Here is a 22003-nt window from a genome sequence, read left to right as displayed (position 1 = left end):
GTCGCTGCACCGTCAAAACAACGCATGCAGAGGCATCCGCATACATCGGCATGGCCTGCGTACTAATGGTAAAGATAGGGTACGCACACCGCATGCCTACGTAGGCGGAGCTGACCGGAGGAGGTGCGGTGGGCGGAGCTTCATGGAGGACGTACGCAGCCCTCCATCCGCAAATGTGAAACCAGCCTTACCCAGATGTTTGCTCATTATGTGCAGCACTTGGGGGCACACAGTGTTAGCACTGTCCTGCTGGGGTACAGGGGGCTTCATCTATGGTCTCCAGCTTGTAGATGAGTAAAAGCTGCATTTCAGGAGTTTGTCACCCGCTCCTTGTTGTGTGTTTGCTGGTCTTTGTGTCTGGGAGTCTGACATGTCTTCTTCTCCTCTCCAGTGCTTCATGAACTCCATTCTGCAATGTCTGAGTAACACTAAAGATCTGCGGGACTATTGTCTGCACAACTCCTATAAGCGTGACCTGAACTCCAAGACCTGCAGCACGGCCATTATGGAAGGTGGGTGATCACAGACACGTGAAGCCTCCACACACGGGACCCATGGGAGTATACAGGCTCAGCTCTGCTGTCTGTCCTGTGCGGAAAACTTGTGTGCTGTTCTTCTGTAAATCTTATTGCCCAGATTTTTACTGGCCAAATACAGATAATGAGGATCAGTTATTCCTGCTGCTCCCCTGAGTAATGTATTTACTTTTTTTGTTTGCGTATCTTTTTAGATATTTTTTAAAGATAAGTTGTTTTTTATTTAGTGCTAAGTTTTATGGTCAGTACCTTTTATTTCTAAGGGGCGTTGCTCAGGATTCTCTGAGGCTTGTCACTAAAGCACTAAATAAAAAGGCCCATATGTCTGATACTTTTTCTTTAAAGTGCCCCTGTCAGCAGGATTGTGCTCAATAACCTACAGACAGGTCAGGTCGGTGCCATTATACTGATTACAATGATACCTGGTGATGAAATCTGTCTTGTGGTTGTTGTTTAATCTGTATTTGCAGTTTTCAGTTACTGAGATTCTCGTGCTCCGGGGCAGAGCTTTGGGGGTCTTCATGTGGTGGTCTGATTAAGTATTCATCTGTTTGGGCTTATTACAAGTCACTGATCCCTGTAATGGCCGGTGCCATTTTGCTGCAGCCACATTTTTTTTTTTCCTCCAGCAAAATGGTGGCAGCACTTGTTCAATAGCATCTATCAGTAACAGATGCTACTTCGCAAGTGCTGGCACCATTTTGCTGGATGTAAAAAAAAAAAATCTAACCCCATAATATTTATGTAAAATAGGGGGAAGGTCAGTGAGGGATCAGTGACTTGTCAGAAGCCATAAGGATGAATATGAAAGCAGAATACCACATAAAGCCCCGCCCACAGCTCCGCCCTGGAGCACAAGCATATCATTAACTGAAAACTGAAAATAAAGATTAAACAACAACCACAAGACGGATTTCATCACCAGGTATCATTAATCAGTATAACATTGCCGACCTGACACTGTAGGTTACTGTGCACAATCCTGCTGACAGGTTCCCTTTAAGTCTATATTTCTATAGTATACAGTTAGGGCCAGAAATATTTGGACAGTGACACAAGTTTTGTTATTTTAGCTGTTTACAAAAACATGTTCAGAAATACAATTATATATATAATATGGGCTGAAAGTGCACACTCCCAGCTGCAATATGATAGTTTCCACATCCAAATCGGAGAAAGGGTTTAGGAATCATAGCTCTGTAATGCATAGCGTCCTCTTTTTCAAGGGACCAAAAGTAATTGGACAATGGACTCTAAGGGCTGCAATTAACTCTGAAGGCGTCTCCCACGTTAACCTGTAATCAATGAAGTAGTTAAAAGGTCAGTGGTGGATTCCAGGTGTGTGGTTTTGCATTTGGAAGCTGTTGCTGTGAGCAGACAACATGCGGTCAAAGGAACTCTCAATTGAGGTGAAGCAGAACATCCTGAGGCTGAAAAAAAAGAAAAAATCCATCAGAGAGATAGCAGACATGCTTGGAGTAGCAAAATCAACAGTTGGGTACATTCTGAGAAAAAAGGAATTGACTGGTGAGCTTGGGAACTCAAAAAGGCCTGGGCGTCCACGGATGACAACAGTGGTGGATGATCGCCGCATACTTAATTTGGTGAAGAAGAACCCGTTCACAACATCAACTGAAGTCCAGAACACTCTCAGTGAAGTAGGTGTATCTGTCTCTAAGTCAACAGTAAAGAGAAAACTCCATGACAGTAAATACAAAGGGTTCACATCTAGATGCAAACCATTCATCAATACCAAAAATAGACAGGCCAGAGTTAAATTTGCAGAAAAACACCTCAAGAAGCCAGCTCAGTTCTGGAAAAGTATTCTATGGACAGATGAGACAAAGATCAACCTGTACCAGAATGATGGGAAGAAAAAAGTTTGGAGAGGAAAGGGAACGGCACATGATCCAAGGCACACCACATCCTCTGTAAAACATGGTGGAGGCAACGTGATGGCATGGGCATGCATGGCTTTCAATGGCACTGGGTCACTTGTGTTTATTGATGACATAAGAGCAGACAAGAGTAGCCGGATGAATTCTGAAGTGTACCGGGATATACTTTCAGCCCAGATTCAGCCAAATGCTGCAAAGTTGATTGGACGGCGCTTCATAGTACAGATGGACAATGACCCCAAGCATACATCCAAAGCTACCCAGGAGTTCATGAGTGCCAAAAAGTGGAACATTCTGCAATGGCCAAGTCAAGCTCCAGATCTAAACCCAATTGAGCATGCATTTCACTTGCTCAAATCCAGACTTAAGACGCAAAGACCCACAAACAAGCAAGACCTGAAGGCTGCGGCTGTAAAGGCCTGGCAAAGCATTAAGAAGGAGGAAACCCAGCGTTTGGTGATGTCCATGGGTTCCAGACTTAAGGCAGTGATTGCCTCCAAAGGATTTGCAACAAAATATTGAAGAAAAAAAAAGATTTTGTTTGGGTTATGTTTATTTGTCCAATTACTTTTGACCTCCTAAAATGTGGAGTGTTTGTAAAGAAATGTGTACAATTCCTACATTTTCTATCAGATATTTTTGTTCAACCCTTCAAATTAAACGTTACAATCTGCACTTGAATTCTGTTGTAGAGGTTTCATTTCAAATCCAATGTGGTGGCATGCAGAGCCCAACTCGCGAAAATTGTGTCACTGTCCAAATATTTCTGGCCCTAACTGTGTGTGTGTGTGTATATATATATATATATATATATATATATATATATATATATATATATATATATATATATATATATATATATATATATATATATATATATATATATATATATATATATTCTTCTAATGGCATTTTATACAGAGTCTTGATCTTCCGAACAATCATTGAAACGATATTTTCTAAGGGTAAACATGTCAAACAGTCCAGTGCCAGAGAATTAGTTTATTTGCTTTTGATCACATCTTATGTGATGACCTAATGATGTAATCCAAATGAGAGGAAGAAGCGATCGCACAAATGGTCGTTCATAGAAAACCCCAACATGAAATGTAGGTGCAGGGTGCTGTGACTGTGCAGACTCTAGCATGCAGACAGACACAAACTGACGCGCTGTGAATGTGCTGGGGCAACGTTCCCCAACTGAAAGCCCCCAACAGATCTGGTTCTCAGGATTCCCCTAGTATTGCCCTGCTGAGGGAATTATCACCTGTACAACACCAAGGAAATCCTGAACACATGATCTGTTAGGGGCCCTTAGGGCTGGAGTTGAGTAACACTGAGCCAAAGAATATGTGATAATTGAATATATTACTGTAAATGAGAGGTGCTTTACACACAGTTTGATCCAATTGTGTGAGCCCATCTGCCAGGGTCAAGGCCGCCTCTTCAGAATGGAACCTTCACTACAGAATTGACCTCACTGGGGCCTGAGAATAAGAATTTATAGAACGCAAAGTTTACAGCTCTTAATAAAAACCTGTCTGGGACAGATGGCAGAAGAGCTCAAGTAATACGGAGGCAGTCACCACCCCCAAATGTAAGCTACCAAAAATGACAAATATAATAATAATAGTCTACATAGTAGTAGTGACGTTCTTATATGCAGTGTTCACATGTATCTGTCCGCTCAGCGTGCTGTTGTATGTGTGTGCTTGTATTGTAGTGCATTCACCACACCCCGCTGCACCTACACAATTATCTCCTGTTCATAGGAGGTGCTTTACATTGTATTGGAGTGTGTATTTGGGGATATTTGTTAGCACTCCTATCTGACAAAGGCTGATAATGAAGGCTGGATGCTACTTGCCCTTTACATTTGTTGGTGTAGATACTGGAGAGATATGTAGACTGATATTGTAGATTCCCTTGTCTTGTTCTGGCAAGTGGGCTCACACAGGTTGATCAATATGTGCCTCTTATTTATAAATGTAATTATTCCGCATTGGCACATACCGTATATACTCGAGTATAAGCCAACTCGAGTATAAGCCGAGACCCCTAATTTTGCCACAAAAAACTGAGAAAACTTTATGACTCGAGTATAAGCCTAGGGTGGAAAATGCAGCAGCTACCGGTAAATGTCAAAAATAAAAATAGAAACCAATAAAAGTAAAATTAATTGAGACATCAGTAGGTTAAGTGTTTTTGAATATCAATATTGAATCAGGAGCCCCATATAATGCTCCATACAGTTCATGATGGGCCCCATAAGATGCTCCATACAAAATACGCCCCATACAATGCTGCACAAATGCTGATTATGGCCCCATAAGATATTTGCCCCATATAGTGCTCCACAAATGCGGATTATGACCCCATAAAATGCTCCATACAGACATTTGCCCCATATAATGCTGCACAAATGCTGATTATGGCCCCATAAGATGCTCCATACAAAATACGCCCCATATAATGCTGCACAAATGCTGATTATGGCCCCATAAGATGCTCCATACAGACATTTGCCCCATATAATGCTGCACAAATGCTGATTATGGCCCCATAAGATGCTCCATACAGTCATTTGCCCCATATAATGCTGCACAAATGCTGATTATGGCCCCACAAGATGCTCCATACAGTCATTTGCCTCATGTAATGCTCCATAAATGCTGATTATGCCCCATAAGATGCTCCATACAGTCATTTGCCCTATGTAATGCTCCATAAATGCTGATTATGGCCCCATAAGATGCTCCATACAGTCATTTGCCCCATGTAATGCTCCATAAATGCTGATTATGGCCCCATAAGCTGCTCCATACAGTCATTTGCCCCATATGCTGTTGCTGCGATAAAAAAAAATCACACTCACCTCTCGTCGCTCAGGCCCCCGGCACTTGCTATATTCACCTGCTCCGCGTTCCTCCGTCGCCAGCCGCCGCTACGTTCCCCGTCCACTGCACTGACTGCTCAGGCAGAGGGCGGCGCGCACTAATCGCGTCACCACGCCCTCTGACCTGAGCGTCAGTGCAGAGGATGCAGAAGGCGCAGCGGCGGCCGGCTGCGACGGTGGAACGGGGAGCAGGTGAATATCGCGCACTGCTTATACTCACCTGCTCATGGCGCGGTCCCTGCTTCCCCGGCGCCGGCAGCTTCTTCCTGTAGTGAGCGGTCACATGGTACCGCTCATTACAGTAAGGAATATGTGGCTCCGCCCCTATGGGAGTGGAGTGGGGTCCATATTCATTACTGTAATGAGCGGTACCATGTGAACGCTCGCTATAGGAAGAAGCTGCCGGGGAAGCAGGGACCGCGCTAGGAGCAGGTGAGTATGCTTAGACAGCTGCCACTCCATGTCCCCTGCCGACCACTGGGTATAACTCGAGTATAAGCCGAGAGGGGCAATTTCAGCCTAAAAAAATGGGCTGACATTCTCGGCTTATACTCGAGTATATACGGTACCTTGGTGCGCACAGGATGCTGGATGTCCTTTTACTACAGCATATTGTTACATATAGCATAGATCTGCTCCTCACATGGAAAAAGCATCTCTGTCCCACAAGCCTTTATACTGTGACTGTACTGCCGATCAGTAAAGCTCCATTCCCAGAAAGCAGAACCACTGCCACAACCCAGGAACTGCTGCGAAAAGCACATTTTGCTGTAAGAGTTCAGTCAGATGGCCATATAAATCGGAGTGAGATTGGACCACAAAGCCCGGACTGGCCGCAGCTCTCCCAACCCGAGAATAGAAATATGAGGCCCGCCGGCCGGTCCATGCATTGCAGTCTGATCTTGGTCCGATTTATATGGCCGTCTAAGTGCGGCCTAGTAGTGGTCACCGGTGTGTGAATGAAGCATTTCTTGAGTACTGTATCATTGGTACGTCACGTTAAACTTAAGTTTTCAACACTATTGTCTTCTTCATCATAGCAAATGTGCAATGATTGTAAATCATTAGGGCTGTCTGCTCCCGCTCTGGCCCAGCCGCACTCCTCCTGCCTCCAGGAGTTTCCCAGACATGGCCGCCATTCCCCTGATGTAATACCAGTCAGCTGTGTTACTTGTTGTCCTCTGCAGTAGATTCACGTATTCATGCAGCAGACATGTTATTTTTGTTTAGCAGAGGTAGTGACACTGTGATGACATGTGTGATTGCATGCATTGTGTAAAACTTGTACACAGCTTTATGGACATTTCTGGCTGCTGAACTCCTTCTGTATTTAATGAGTCATCACCAGAAATAGACACCGGGACTCCGACCTGCTAAGAGCTGAATCTAAAAAACTGTAATTAGGACAGTACGTCCATTGAGTCACAGGCACACGCCTAGCAATAGGCCAAAAACTGGCCCGCTCCATGCAGGCCATAGATACAGGACCACTGGTGATCACACACATATGTATGACATGGTATATGTCTGCTCATCTTCTTCTGTGTCTCCCTGTAGAGTTTGCACGTCTGCTGCAGGCAATATGGACCAGCTCAGCCAATGACGTCGTGAGTCCATCTGAGTTCAAAACCCAGATCCAGAGATACGCTCCGCGCTTCATGGGATACAAGTAAGGACCGATGTTCTGGGATTATATCATGCCGACGCACCGTCATCACCCACCAACTCATTACCAGGGTGTTCCTACTATAATCGTGTAATGAATGCAGGGCCAACCTCTACCACCTGGAGCTGTCTACAGAACCAGGCCTGTCCATTTACTTCTACGGGAGTTATGGGTACCACAAGCGACCATCCTCTGCTGCTTCTGAACCTGTGGAAATAGATGAAGACTTGCATGGCAGTCTCACCAGAGGAAAAGGGACCTGGGGAGATTAGATGAGGGTCCCGTCTATGGAGACCACACGTGTGCTCATCTCCGTTCACTTCTGTAGGAGTTACAGACAAGCTTTCCCAGCGTCCATGAGGTGGGGTTTACTACAAGCACCATTATTGGGCTAAGTGCAGGTCTCAGACGTGGGTCTGGCATCCATCAGACGTTTCTCAGATGGAAATACCCATTTAAGTTGGTCAATAAAAGGCAAATGTGAGATAAGTATTGGAAAGTGAAAATCTGTAAGAATACATAAAGGAGGATTGATTTCTGGTCAGGGCTTGTATCTATAGAAACATAGAAAAGCCTATGACGAGCAGAGTAAGGCTATGTGCACATGTTCAGGATTTCTTGCAGAAATTTCCTGAGAAAAACCTGAAATTTTCTGCAAGAAATCTGCATGCGGTTTTTGCGCGTTTTTACCGCGTTTTTTTGCGGATTTTTCTGGACATTTCCCAATGCATTATATAGTGGGAAATCCGCAAAATTAATGAACATGCTGCGTTTTTTTACCATGATGCGTTTTTTTCACGGAAAAAAAAAACGCATCATGTGCACAAAAATTGTGGAATTCATTCTAAATGATGGGATGCATAATGTATGCTGTTTTTTTTGCAGTTTTATAGCGTTTTTATAACGAAAAAACGTGAAAAACCAGCAACGTGTGCACACAGCCTTAATGAAAGTGATATCAGGAACCTCTCGGCCTTTACTTTCCTTCATTAATCCTGGTAACGGGGTGTTGTTGGACGTGTCAGGGCGATCACACAACAGTTTCCCCTCACTTCTCCATTATGGCTGTATGTCTCCTCCCCATGGAGGACAGTTTTGGTGAGATGACCCCGCAGCCCCCAGAGGGATTACTGGGAACAATGGAGTGTCTTACTAATGATGGCAGGGAGGTGTGATTGTGGAAGGACTCTGACCTCAGGAGACAGAATATCCACCTTTACAATGTTAGGTTACAGGTCTGTGACATAACTAGCACCATATGCTGACTTTCCTACACTCCCCGGCTCGGCCTCTGGTGTTTTATGGTCTTCTAGTTCGGTCACTTTATTGTTATTTCTAACTGCCGAGTGCAAACAGTTAAAGCCATAAGAATAGGATGAGTACAGTGATAGAAACTGATTGTGGTAGCCGCAGAAGCCATCATTACATAAGTGCTCTCGGGGATTACTGCGCAGCCCTGCCCATTGTCAGCATTGTTACCGCAGTATAATGGGGGCTCCTTATAATCCACTTACAATCTGGGAATCTGTCATTTTTCCTATTGTCACATAATCCACGTACTGTTCATGATTCCACTTATTAGATACATAAATGGCTGCACGCTCTGAAACACGTCAGCATTACTCAGCCTCCTGTCATTAGTCTATCAGCGCAGTCCTGGCCTAGTAATACCGTACGGGGAGCAGATTCCTGCATCCGCAAATCTATCACTGCGGACTGCGCCTGTAGTCAGCTGCAAAATTCTTGGAAATGGTAATATTTTTGGCAACCGTTCATGTTACTATTGTAGCACTTGTGCCCCTAAAGGGACCAGTCTTCATTAGCGCTCGCTCACACTAGCATGTAGAAATCAGTACCATCGTCATCCGGGAGAGCGGGACGATATATATCCTCACCTGTCATCCGTGCGCTGTCCGTATACAATCCATTTTTATTCGTCAACTATTAATCATGCACAGGACCATATACAGTTTCCCATATTACAGAGTTGTAATGTTTCTTTAAAAATCGGATGCATTGATGATCCGTCATGCTGATTGATAGCCAGTTCCCCCAGTTAGGCAGCGGGGAAGCTGTCAATCAGCATGGCGTCATCAGTCCAGCCATGTACTCAGAACATAGCAGAAAAGAAGCTACCAATATTCAATTTTTCTTCCTCCCCCTTGTCAGACACAGCCATTACACAATACACAGCAGGGGCACAGTTATAACATTATCTCAGCACATGATCTGTTATTTTTAACACATCCAATTGTGGAACTTACTATTATTCCAAGATCTATTGATTAACACTAGGACTACTGGTATAGTCATTTTGACTACTTGCACTTCAGTAGTTCTAGTCGGGGTCAGGAGTCCAGTAGTCCTAGTGTTAAATAGATTAAATTGTACTTTCTTCTTGGGTAAACCCCTTTAAGCTGAACATGTACCACAAACTGAAATTGGCGCCAGGTGACAACTAATTTACGGCATTTTCTAGTGTAAATGACAGAAAATCTCTCAGACTGCACTTAGCACCTTCATTACTACTAAGCTATACCCAGTTCTAAGAAAATAAAGCAGTATAAAGTAGGAAAAGTCACATATTTTGGGGCAAAATTGGATATTTTTCAAAATCATTTTCCCTCCAGAAAACAGGCAGAGGCCTCCAAGCCTCCACACAGGCCTTCATACAGAGAGCCATACAGGCATACAGGCCTCCATACAGGCATACAGGCCTCCATACAGGCATACAAGCCTCCATACAGGCATGCAGGCCTTCATACAGGCATGAAGCCCTTCATGCAGGCCTTCATACAGGCATCTCACACTTAGTGTGACAAATTAAATAGAATGATCTCCACTATGGTACTAAAGTAAAAACAATTGCCATAGCTAATTTCAAAAAATGTCACACCAATCAGAGACGCGGGATTTCCAGGACAGACAGACAGAAAAACCCTTAGACAATTATATATATATATATATATATATATATATATATATATATATAGATAGAAGATTGGTCACGCTAAGTGTGAGATACTAAGCTTTTGATGGTACAATACCCTTTAAATGGAAGGGACTCTAGTAGCATTAGGTTGAGCAGTTGTTTGTGAATATACTTCATACAGGCCTCTATACAGGCATGCAGGCCTTCATACAGGCCTCCATACAGGCATGCAGGCCTTCATACAGTCCTCCATACAGGCAATAAGGCCTCCATACAGGCATGCAGGCCTTAATACAGGCATGCAGGCCTTCATACAGGCCTCCACACAGGCATACCATCCTCAATACAGGCATGCAGGCCTTCATACAGTCCTCCATACAGTCCTTCATACAGGCATACAGGCCTTTGTACAGGCATACAGACCTCCATACAGGCAAACAGGCCTCCATACTGGCCTTTATACAGTCATGCAGGCCTTTATACAGTCATACAGGCCTCTATACAACCCTTCATACAGGCATACCGGTCTCCATACAGGCAATATAGGCATACAAGCCTCCATACAGGCCTCTATACAGACCTTCATACAGCCCTCCATACAGGCATACAAGCCTCCATACAAGCAAACAGACCTCAATATAGGCATACAAGCCTCCATACAGGCAAACAGGCCACTATACAGACCTCCATACAGGCCTTCATACAGCCATACAGGCCTCCATACAGGCATACAAGCCTTGATACAGGCCTCCATACAGGCAAACAGGCCTCCATACAGACCTTCATACAGGCATACACGCCACCATACAGGCATACAAGCCTTCATACAGGTCTTTATACAGGCCTCCATACAGGCCTGCATACAGGCCTTCATACAGTCTTACAGGCCTCTATACAGGCATAGAGGCCTCCATATGGGCAAACAGGCCTCCATACAGGCATACAAGCCTCCATACAGGCATAAAAGCCTCCATACAAGCAAACAGGCCTCCATATAGGTATACAAGCATCCATACAGGCAAACAGGCCTCTATACAGACCGCCATACAGGCCTCCATACAGGCACACAAGCCTTGATACAGGCCTCCATACAGGCAAACAGGCCTCCATACAGGCATACAAGCCTCCATACAGGCAAACAGGTCTTCATACAGACATACAGGCCTTCATATAGGCCTACAGTCCTCCATACAGGTATGGAAGCCTCCATACAGGTAAACAGGCCTCCATACAGGCAAACAGGTCTTCATACAGGCAAACAGGCCTTCATACAGGCATACAGGTCTCCATACAGGCAATATAGGCATACAAGCCTCCATACAGGCCTCTATACAGACCTTCATACAGCCCTCCATACAGACATACAAGCCTCCATACAAGCAAACAGGCCTCAATATAGGCATACAAGCCTCCATACAGGCAAACATGCCACTATACAGACCTCCATACAGGCCTTCATACAGCCATACAGGCCTCCATACAGGCATACAAGCCTTGATACAGGCTGTTATGAACAGGTGATTCAGAACCACAATGGACCTAGTGGTTAAGAGCACACAAAGTGACCTGATAGCTACTAATAACATAGGACGAGCTCTGAGACGTGGGAACTCTGCTGACCGCAATCCCTAATCCTATCATACCACACTAGAGGTAGCCGTGGATTGCGCCTAACGCTCCCTATGCAACTCGGCACAGCCTGAGAAACTAACTAGCCCTGAAGATAGAAAAATAAGCCTACCTTGCTTCAGAGAAATTCCCCAAAGGAAAAGGCAGCCCCCCACATATTATGACTGTGAGTTAAGATGAAAATACAAACACAGAGATGAAATAGATTTAGCAAAGTGAGGCCCGACTTATTGAATAGACCGAGGATAGGAAAGATAGCTTTGCGGTCAACACAAAAACCTACAAACAACCACGCAGAGGGGCAAAAAGACCCTCCGCACCGACTAACGGTACGGAGGTGCTCCCTCTGCGTCTCAGAGCTTCCAGCAAGCAAGAAAAACCAATATAGCAAGCTGGACAGAAAATATAGCAAACAAAAGCAACACAAGCAGAACTTAGCTTATGCTGGGCAGACACGCCACAGGAACGATCCAGGAGAAAGCAAGACCAATACTGGAACATTGACTGGAGGCCAGGAACAAAGAACTAGGTGGAGTTAAATAGAGCAGCACCTAACGACTTAACCTCGTCACCTGAGGAAGGAAACTCAGAAGCCGCAGCCCCACTCACCTCCACCAGCGGAAGCTCATAGACAGAACCAGCCGAAGTACCACTCACGACCACAGGAGGGAGCTTGACCACAGAATTCACAACAACAGGCCTCCATACAGGAAAACAGGCCTCCATACAGACCTTCATACAGGCATACACGCCACCATACAGGCATACAAGCCTTCATACAGGTCTTTATACAGGCCTGCATACAGGCCTTCATACAGTCTTACAGGCCTCTATACAGGCATAGAGGCCTCCATATGGGCAAACAGGCCTCCATACAGGCATACAAGCCTCCATACAGGCATAAAAGCCTCCATACAAGCAAACAGGCCTCCATATAGGTATACAAGCATCCATACAGGCAAACAGGCCTCTATACAGACCGCCATACAGGCCTCCATACAGGCACACAAGCCTTGATACAGGCCTCCATACAGGCATACAAGCCTCCATACAGGCAAACAGGCCTCCATACAGATCTTCATACAGGCTTTCATACAGGCATACAGGCCTTCTTACTGGTATGGAAGCCTCCATACAGGCAAACAGGCCTCCATACAGGCAAACAGGCCTCCATACAGGCATGCAGGTCTTCATACAGGCATGCAGGCTTCCATACAGGTATACAAGCCTCCATACAGACAAACAGGCCTCCATACAGAATTCCATTCAAGCATACAGACAAACAGGCCTCCATACAAACATACAAGCCTCCATACAGGCAAACAGACCTCCGTACAGGCATACAGGCCTCCATACAGGCATACAAGCCTCCATACAGGCAAACAGGCCTCCATACAGACCTTCATGCAGGCATACAGGCCTTCATACAGGCCTCCATACAGGCATACAGGCCTTCATACTGCAATACAGGCCTTCATACAGGCCTCCATACAGGCATACATGCCTTCATACAGGCCTCCATACAGGCATACATGCTTTCATACAGGCCTCCATACAGGCCTTCATATAACCAACTCCTTATCTTTTTTAGGTATCTGCTTTCTGTTAGTGAATGTCCTTCTATATACATGTAGGCCAATTCCCCTACTCACAGATATAGTTCCATGTCTATCCACCCAAGGTGGTCAGACCTCTGCACTAAGCAGCCAGGGCTCTAGAGGGTATACTGTGAAGGGCAGCTTTCAGCTGTGAGCAGGGCTGCACCAGGACAGGTTATTGGCCTCTAGAGTTCATCTGTCCTATAGACTGTTGCCTCCCAGCGATGATGGACTCCTAGTTCTCCAGTTTCTTGTGCCACTTCGGCTAATAAGAAAACAGCTGTGCCTGTGATAAGGCACCCTCACATTGGGTAGAGTACGTATGTGACAGGTTCACTTCAAACAAACATTTTTCCTTTGACTGATAAAAATGACTGATAAAAATAAGTTATCTTAATAAAGATGGAGACTTAATACACAAGGCTCACAGTTATGGATGTGGTTACACCAGTGAAGGACAATTTATGACGTTAGTTTTTGGCTTTCTACACAGGTGTTTGCTTCAGTGTCTGGAGCATCGCCAAATTTGATGGGACTCGTGCACCTTCTAATAAAAGTGGTACAAGCTCCACAGCACAACGCTTTGGCCGGCACGCCAGTGTATTTTATTGCCGGCCGATTGTCATCGCTTTGTATGCAGTGATGTGCATACATTTACATAACGTAGGCTTCATGTAGCCGCATTAGTGATCTGTGTAGTGCGGTAGCGATAACACTATACGTGACTCATCACTGCGATCACAGCACTGACTACAGCAACAAATGGCCAACGACACTGCCGGCATGGAGACAGGAACGTGGCGGCGGTTTCTCCGCACACAGTGTCTACACTACTGTCTGCTTGTTATTGGTGCTGTCATGTTTGTTGCGTGGAGTAGCTGAAGCTGTGCTAATAATCCTAAAGCGGATCCTATGTCTAGTAAATCCTTGTATTCCTCATGAAATAACAATACTGAAGTATCTGTATTTAGAATGCTGTACCATTCCTCTTTACTCTTCCTGGAAATGTAGAAATTAAAGGGTTCTTCTTCCCAAAATCACAATGTGGTCTTACATAGTAACATAGTAACATAGTTAGTAAGGCCGAAAAAAGACATTTGTCCATCCAGTTCAGCCTATATTCCATCATAATAAATCCCCAGATCTACGTCCTTCTACAGAACCTAATAATTGTATGATACAATATTGTTCTGCTCCAGGAAGACATCCAGGCCTCTCTTGAACCCCTCGACTGAGTTCGCCATCACCACCTCCTCAGGCAAGCAATTCCAGATTCTCACTGCCCTAACAGTAAAGAATCCTCTTCTATGTTGGTGGAAAAACCTTCTCTCCTCCAGACGCAAAGAATGCCCCCTTGTGCCCGTCACCTTCCTTGGTATAAACAGATCCTCAGCGAGATATTTGTATTGTCCCCTTATATACTTATACATGGTTATTAGATCGCCCCTCAGTCGTCTTTTTTCTAGACTAAATAATCCTAATTTCGCTAATCTATCTGGGTATTGTAGTTCTCCCATCCCCTTTATTAATTCTGTTGCCCTCCTTTGTACTCTCTCTAGTTCCATTATATCCTTCCTGAGCACCGGTGCCCAAAACTGGACACAGTACTCCATGTGCGGTCTAACTAGGGATTTGTACAGAGGCAGTATAATGCTCTCATCATGTGTATCCAGACCTCTTTTTATGCACCCCATGATCCTGTTTGCCTTGGCAGCTGCTGCCTGGCACTGGCTGCTCCAGGTAAGTTTATCATTAACTAGGATCCCCAAGTCCTTCTCCCTGTCAGATTTACCCAGTGGTTTCCCGTTCAGTGTGTAATGGTGATATTGATTCCCTCTTCCCATGTGTATAACCTTACATTTATCATTGTTAAACCTCATCTGCCACCTTTCAGCCCAAGTTTCCAACTTATCCAGATCCATCTGTAGCAGAATACTATCTTCTCTTGTATTAACTGCTTTACATAGTTTTGTATCATCTGCAAATATCGATATTTTACTGTGTAAACCTTCTACCAGATCATTAATGAATATGTTGAAGAGAACAGGTCCCAATACTGACCCCTGCGGTACCCCACTGGTCACAGCGACCCAGTTAGAGACTATACCATTTATAACCACCCTCTGCTTTCTATCACTAAGCCAGTTACTAACCCATTTACACACATTTTCCCCCAGACCAAGCATTCTCATTTTGTGTACCAACCTCTTGTGCGGCACGGTATCAAACGCTTTGGAAAAATCGAGATATACCACGTCCAATGACTCACCGTGGTCCAGTCTATAGCTTACCTCTTCATAAAAACTGATTAGATTGGTTTGACAGGAGCGATTTCTCATAAACCCATGCTGATATGGAGTTAAACAGTTATTCTCATTGAGATAATCCAGAATAACATCCCTCAGAAACCCTTCAAATATTTTACCAACAATAGAGGTTAGACTTACTGGCCTATAATTTCCAGGTTCACTTTTAGAGCCCTTTTTGAATATTGGCACCACATTTGCTATGCGCCAGTCCTGCGGAACAGACCCTGTCGCTATAGAGTCACTAAAAATAAGAAATAATGGTTTATCTATTACATTACTTAGTTCTCTTAGTACTCGTGGGTGTATGCCATCCGGACCCGGAGATTTATCTATTTTAATCTTATTTAGCCGGTTTCGCACCTCTTCTTGGGTTAGATTGGTGACCCTTAATATAGGGTTTTCATTGTTTCTTGGGATTTCACCTAGCATTTCATTTTCCACCGTGAATACCGTGGAGAAGAAGGTGTTTAATATGTTAGCTTTTTCCTCGTCATCTACAACCATTCTTTCCTCACTATTTTTTAAGGGGCCTACATTTTCAGTTTTTATTCTTTTACTATTGATATAGTTGAAGAACAGTTTGGGATTAGTTTTACTCTCCTTAGCAATGTGCTTCTCTGTTTCCTTTTTGGCAGCTTTAATTAGTTTTTTAGATAAAGTATTTTTCTCCCTATAGTTTTTTAGAGCTTCAATGGTGCCATCCTGCTTTAGTAGTGCAAATGCTTTCTTTTTACTGTTAATTGCCTGTCTTACTTCTTTGTTTAGCCACATTGGGTTTTTCCTATTTCTAGTCCTTTTATTCCCACAAGGTATAAACCGCTTACACTGCCTATTTAGGATGTTCTTAAACATTTCCCATTTATTATCTGTATTCTCATTTCTGAGGATATTGTCCCAGTCTACCAGATTAAGGGCATCTCTAAGCTGTTCAAACTTTGCCTTCCTAAAGTTCAATGTTTTTGTGACTCCCTGACAAGTCCCCCTAGTGAAAGACAGGTGAAACTGCACAATATTGTGGTCGCTATTTCCTAAATGCCCAACCACCTGCAGATTTGTTATTCTGTCAGGTCTATTAGATAGTATTAGGTCTAAAAGTGCTGCTCCTCTGGTTGGATTCTGCACCAATTGTGAAAGATAATTTTTCTTGGTTATTAGCAGAAACCTGTTGCCTTTATGGGTTTCACAGGTTTCTGTTTCCCAGTTAATATCCGGGTAGTTAAAGTCCCCCATAACCAGGACCTCATTATGGGTTGCAGCTTCATCTATCTGCTTTAGAAGTAGACTTTCCATGCTTTCTGTTATATTTGGGGGTTTGTAACAGACCCCAATGAGAATTTTGTTACCATTTTTCCCTCCATGAATTTCAACCCATATGGACTCGACATCCTCATTCCCTTCGCTAATATCCTCCCTTAAAGTGGACTTTAGACAAGACTTTACATAGAGACAAACCCCTCCTCCTCTCCGATTTTTACGATCCTTTCTAAACAGACTGTAACCCTGTAAGTTAACTGCCCAGTCATAGCTTTCATCTAACCATGTCTCGGTTATTCCCACTATGTCAAAGTTACCTGTAGATATTTCTGCTTCTAGTTCTTCCATCTTGTTTGTCAGGCTTCTGGCGTTTGCGAGCATGCAGTTTAGAGGATTTTGTTTTGTTCCAATCTCCTCACTGTGGATTGTTTTAGAAATGTTCTTACCTCCCTTCTGAGTATGTTTTCCTGGGTCGTCTTTGTTCGAGTCTAATGTTTTTCTTCCCGTCCCCTCTTCTTCTAGTTTAACGCCCTCCTGATGAGTGTAGCGAGTCTTCTGGCGAATGTGTGTTTCCCAGGTTTGTTGAGGTGTAGTCCGTCTCTGGCGAGGAGTCCATCATACCAGTAATTCACACCGTGGTCCAGGAATCCAAATCCTTGTTGTCTGCACCATCGTCTTAGCCAGTTGTTTGCATCAAGGATCCTGTTCCATCTCCTGGCGCCATGCCCGTCTACTGGAAGGATAGAAGAAAAAACTACCTGTGCATCCAGTTCCTTTACTTTCTTCCCCAACTCTTCAAAGTCCTTGCAGATTGTCGGTAGGTCCTTCCTTGCCGTGTCATTGGTGCCAACATGTATCAGAAGAAATGGGTGGACGTCCTTGGAGCTGAAGAGCTTTGGTATCCTATTGGTCACATCCAATATTGTACACATATATTTATTTATTTGTGCCCATATTACTCCTTTTTAAATGTGCTTTCCTTTGTACATATTACCCCATGTAGGATTCCCCCATTGCTGCCATCCTGATGTAGTTCCAGTTCTGTCTCTCTCGGCTGTCCTCCCGCCAGCATAGTCTCCACCTCTGACAGAGGGTATTCTGTCTTTACAATTCACTCTATGCACTGTCTTGTTCTGTGTCCACTCTTGTCTAATCCTCTACCTCTCAGATCACTCTACTCTTGACCCATACAGTCCAGTTTTCACTCTTTACATCCTACTGAAACTGCCCTCACTAAAGTCTCTAATGATCTACTAACAATTAAATCCAATGGTCCTTGCTCCCTACTGATTGTCTTGGATCTCTGCAGCATTTGACAGTATGGATCACCAGCTCCTTCTCACTATCCTCTTCTCTATCGGCCTCAAGGACTCTGTTCTCTCTTGGTTCTCCCCTTACCTATCTGACCACTCCTTCACTGTATCTTTTGCAGTTTTTTACTCCTTTAATCTTCCTCTGAGGCTAGCTTCACACTAGCGTTCAGCAGGGCTGCGGACGGCAGCCTTCTTCCTCCATGAAGCTGCGTCTCTTCCTTCAGCTCCGCCTGAGTCTGCATGCGTTCTGTGTACCTCATCTTTAACATTGGGTACGCAGGCCATGCGGATGTATGCGGATGCCTCCGCATGCGTCGTTTTGAAGCTGCGCCGATCGCAACAAAATCCTAACATGTTGCGTTTGATGCAGGTCAGCGCAGCTTCAAGATGACGCATTCGGAGGCATCCGCATACATCTGCATGGCCTGCATACCCAATGTTAAAGATGGGGTACTCAGAACGCATGCAGACGCTTCACGGAGGAAGAAGGCTTTCATCCACAGCCCTGTCGAACACTAGTGTGAATCCTGCCTTACGGTCGGGGGTTCCTGAACGATCAGCCTTAGGCCTTGTCCTCTTCTTTCTATGCACCACCTCTGTTGGACAACATATTTGGTTTGCAGTTTCCTCTATGTCGATGACACCCAATTACACACTTCTTCTGAAATTACCCCCACTTTAATACAAACTACCAGGGATTCTGTCCACTGTGTGTAACATCATGTCCTCCCTCTATCTGAAAGTGAATCTCTCCAAAATTGAACTTCTCATGTTTCCTTCCTCTAATAACCAACTTGTACCCAATGTTGCAATTGCCTTGGGTGGTTCAGCCATAGCTCCCAAATGGCACACTCGGTTTCTTGGGTTTATATTTGACACATAACTTTCCTTTATTCCCTATATCCAATTGCTCACTCACTCATGTTGCCTGCATCCAAAAAAAAAAAATCTCCAGAATCTAAACTTTTCTCACTTTTCAAACTGCAAAAACACTTGCTGTCACTCTTATTCACTCTCGTCTGACTAATGTAACTCTCTAATCCATCCTGAATGTGGCAGCCAGGGTCATATCTGTCCAGCCGCTACACCGATACCTCCACCTTGTGCCAATCACTGCACATTGGTTTCACATTCACTACAGAATACAATGCAAACTCGCCTCTCTCAAGCTAAAAGTTCTCCATAGTTCTGCACTGCTTTATATCTTCTCCCTCATATCTATTTATCACTCTAGTAATAACTACTCTGTGCAGAGCTGAGCCACAAACTGAGGTGTGTTTTTGTTCTGTTGATGCATAAGGCCAAAGATAATCCTCTGCCATGTGCATCAACAGGGAAGCATTTGCAGGTTCACATCACTGATCGGTAAGCAGCAGGGAGCAAACACAGCTCAGCTCTGTACTTGCCTGCTTATTACAGTCTCTGTTGTTGATTAATCCAAGAGAGTTGAACTGTAGTAGAAACTAGGTAACCATGATCTAAAAAGACACAGTTATACTGATGTAGATGGAGAAGATGATATTGGTCAGTCTGTCCATAAAGAAGAAAGCGGATTAGCACATACCGTCCCGTGCAAGAAAATCCTTTATTGTGGCATCATCATACCAACAGCAGGCAGATAAAACAGTGGAGCAAATACAGATGACGATCGTTTCACGCTTACATTGCGCTTCAACAGGTTAGGCAGGGTACTGTACAGGAGTAGAGCGTATACAGTGGCATAAAGTGACAGGAAATTGACAACAGCTGACCTTCTTCTTGTAAGCAGAAGGAGTATCTGCACAGACTGACACTGTCCGCACAGATTGTGCCTGGCTAAAGAGTGTAGAGATACTGCCCTTCTGGCAAGGGAATAACGTTCACCCAGGATAGCAAAAATAGCACTACCATGTAACGCAGCGTTCTGAGTAAAGATTCTTCAGAATAGTTATCTTCCTAAAATGCAGTTATTGGCTGAACTTTATAATGGAGGTTAAAATAGATGTTAAAATAGTTTTCACCTGTAGGGTCATGATTCGGAAGCTCTATTTGGTAATAGAAGACCTATTACCAAACAGAGCTTCCGAATCATGACCCTACAGGTGAAAACTGCAGCACAAAGTAACTGCTGCAGTCTTCATATTGCTCATTAAAGAACTTCTTGAGGATGCAAAGGAACAGTTCACCTTAAGAACTATGTAGCCATTAGGCTACGGCCGGATGATGATGATGGTGGCAGCCTCGGCACAGCTCAACACAGTTTGTAGTAGGCCAATGGCTGCACCATGGTGAAACAATTTTGTTTGGGGCCAACACAGTGGGTGGCTCTTCAGTGGCATCCTCTGGCATGACCCTTGGAGTCATCCTCACAGCTTTGCAGGTGAAACCAGAAGGTGCTTATTTTAGAATCCTAAAATCAAGGGAGCTAATGGCCGCAGCAGTTATAGGGCATTGCATCTGGCCCAGACTATCGGATAGTGATCACCTTGCTCCTGCATGAGTGTCGCCTCCTTGTACATCGGTGTCGTGCGGCCCAACAATGAGGCGTCTGTAGACTACTATGAGCTCCTACTGTACTTTGGCTCCATAATCAAGATCCATAAGGACTCTGTATTCCCATGTACCGGCTACAAATTGTCAGAATTAATTTAGGTAAGTGCTATGCACCATGCTAGTGTTATAGTATAGGAAGTTGTACCTAAAATATCACTAGAGCTTTATAGAAGAGATCAAAAGCCTCACTATTCGGCCTTCTCATTCTGCAGCCAGCAAGATGCACAAGAGTTCCTGAGATTCCTCCTGGACGGACTGCATAATGAAGTCAATAGGATAACGGTCAGACCGAAGCCTTGTACTCAGGATTTGGACCATTTGCCGTAAGTTGCAAGATATAAATACAATTACTATCAATGTATGCTAATTTCTCTCTTTGATTTTTGGGGAAATTGACTTTGTAAGGACTTTTGAAACCCCATTCACACGAGTTTTGTGCTTGTTTTTTTGTGGCTAGAACATGTACACATCGCCAATGGCCTCATTCATAATTCTCAATATAGGTGGAGATATGTCAATGGCCTGATTCACTGACCAAACCACATATGAATGTAGTGTGATGTAAAAGGCGGCACTCGGATGTCACCCATATCGTGTATGTATGACATTTGTTAGAAAAACTCAGAGCTGAGAGTTTGGGTGAAGTGAGTGCTCTCTCGTCCCCTGACAGGTAAGTGAGTGTGCTCACATGGTGGCACGCCGATGGTCTTAGCCCCCTCGGTTTCTAAATCTGCTTAGGAGCTGCTTTGGTTTTGACCATGACGCCTTAGGGGGTTATAGTCCCTGCCAGGGGTAGAGGGTGTTAGCCGTATGCAGATGGCGCTGGCACCTATCCTGAACCTCCTACATCCCCACCCGGGAGGACCATGGCACAGGAATGACCTGCTCTCCACCCGTGCCATAAGGCTCTATGCAGGAAGGGGGCAATTGCAGTATCACAAGACCATATCTTATATTTTGGAGAAACGCGACCATAAAACACACTGTTTTGCAGGCGCGGCTTTGTCCACTTCTTGGCATCATATATTGTGTTACTATGGCTAAAACTATGGCTATAACCGCTACATAAATCACTTAACTTGCTAGTGATTTCTAATATTCTGACATGACTATGATTATTCAGAGTAGGATGACTATGATTTGTACTCCCTGATTATTGGCCGCAAATGCTGCAACGGGCTGACCCATCCGCCATGTAAGCAGCGGTGATAGCACCCACTGCGGTCCTACAGAACTGAAGCATTGTCTGCTGACATATAGGAATACACCTTTATTGAGCGGACACAATCTCCGCTTCCATCCAGAAAACAAAACCGCAAAATACACAAATAACCGACATTATCACATTCCTCGTGTGGCTGTGCCCATTGCCGAAAGTTTCCATGACACTGTTGAAGCTCGCCGTGAAAATAAACATACAAGATAACTGGGATCCCTTGT

The 22003-nt window shown here is 44.3% G+C and overlaps 1 protein-coding gene across 2 annotated transcripts in view; it reads left to right on the top strand.

Moving 5' to 3' along the window:
* USP2 (ubiquitin specific peptidase 2) overlaps positions 1–22003 on the top strand; it is a 127086-nt gene that overhangs the window by 85662 nt on the left and 19421 nt on the right. For both annotated transcript variants that reach the window (XM_069742655.1, XM_069742656.1), the window contains 3 exons: positions 392–512; positions 6888–6999; positions 20776–20886. In XM_069742655.1, the coding sequence (XP_069598756.1) occupies positions 392–512; positions 6888–6999; positions 20776–20886 (344 nt within the window). The remainder of the gene's footprint in view (positions 1–391; positions 513–6887; positions 7000–20775; positions 20887–22003) is intronic.

Source organism: Ranitomeya imitator, chromosome 10 (genome assembly GCF_032444005.1).
Source record: "Ranitomeya imitator isolate aRanImi1 chromosome 10, aRanImi1.pri, whole genome shotgun sequence".
Classification (NCBI taxonomy): domain Eukaryota; kingdom Metazoa; phylum Chordata; class Amphibia; order Anura; family Dendrobatidae; genus Ranitomeya; species Ranitomeya imitator.
This window is presented reverse-complemented; position numbering and strand designations above follow the sequence as displayed.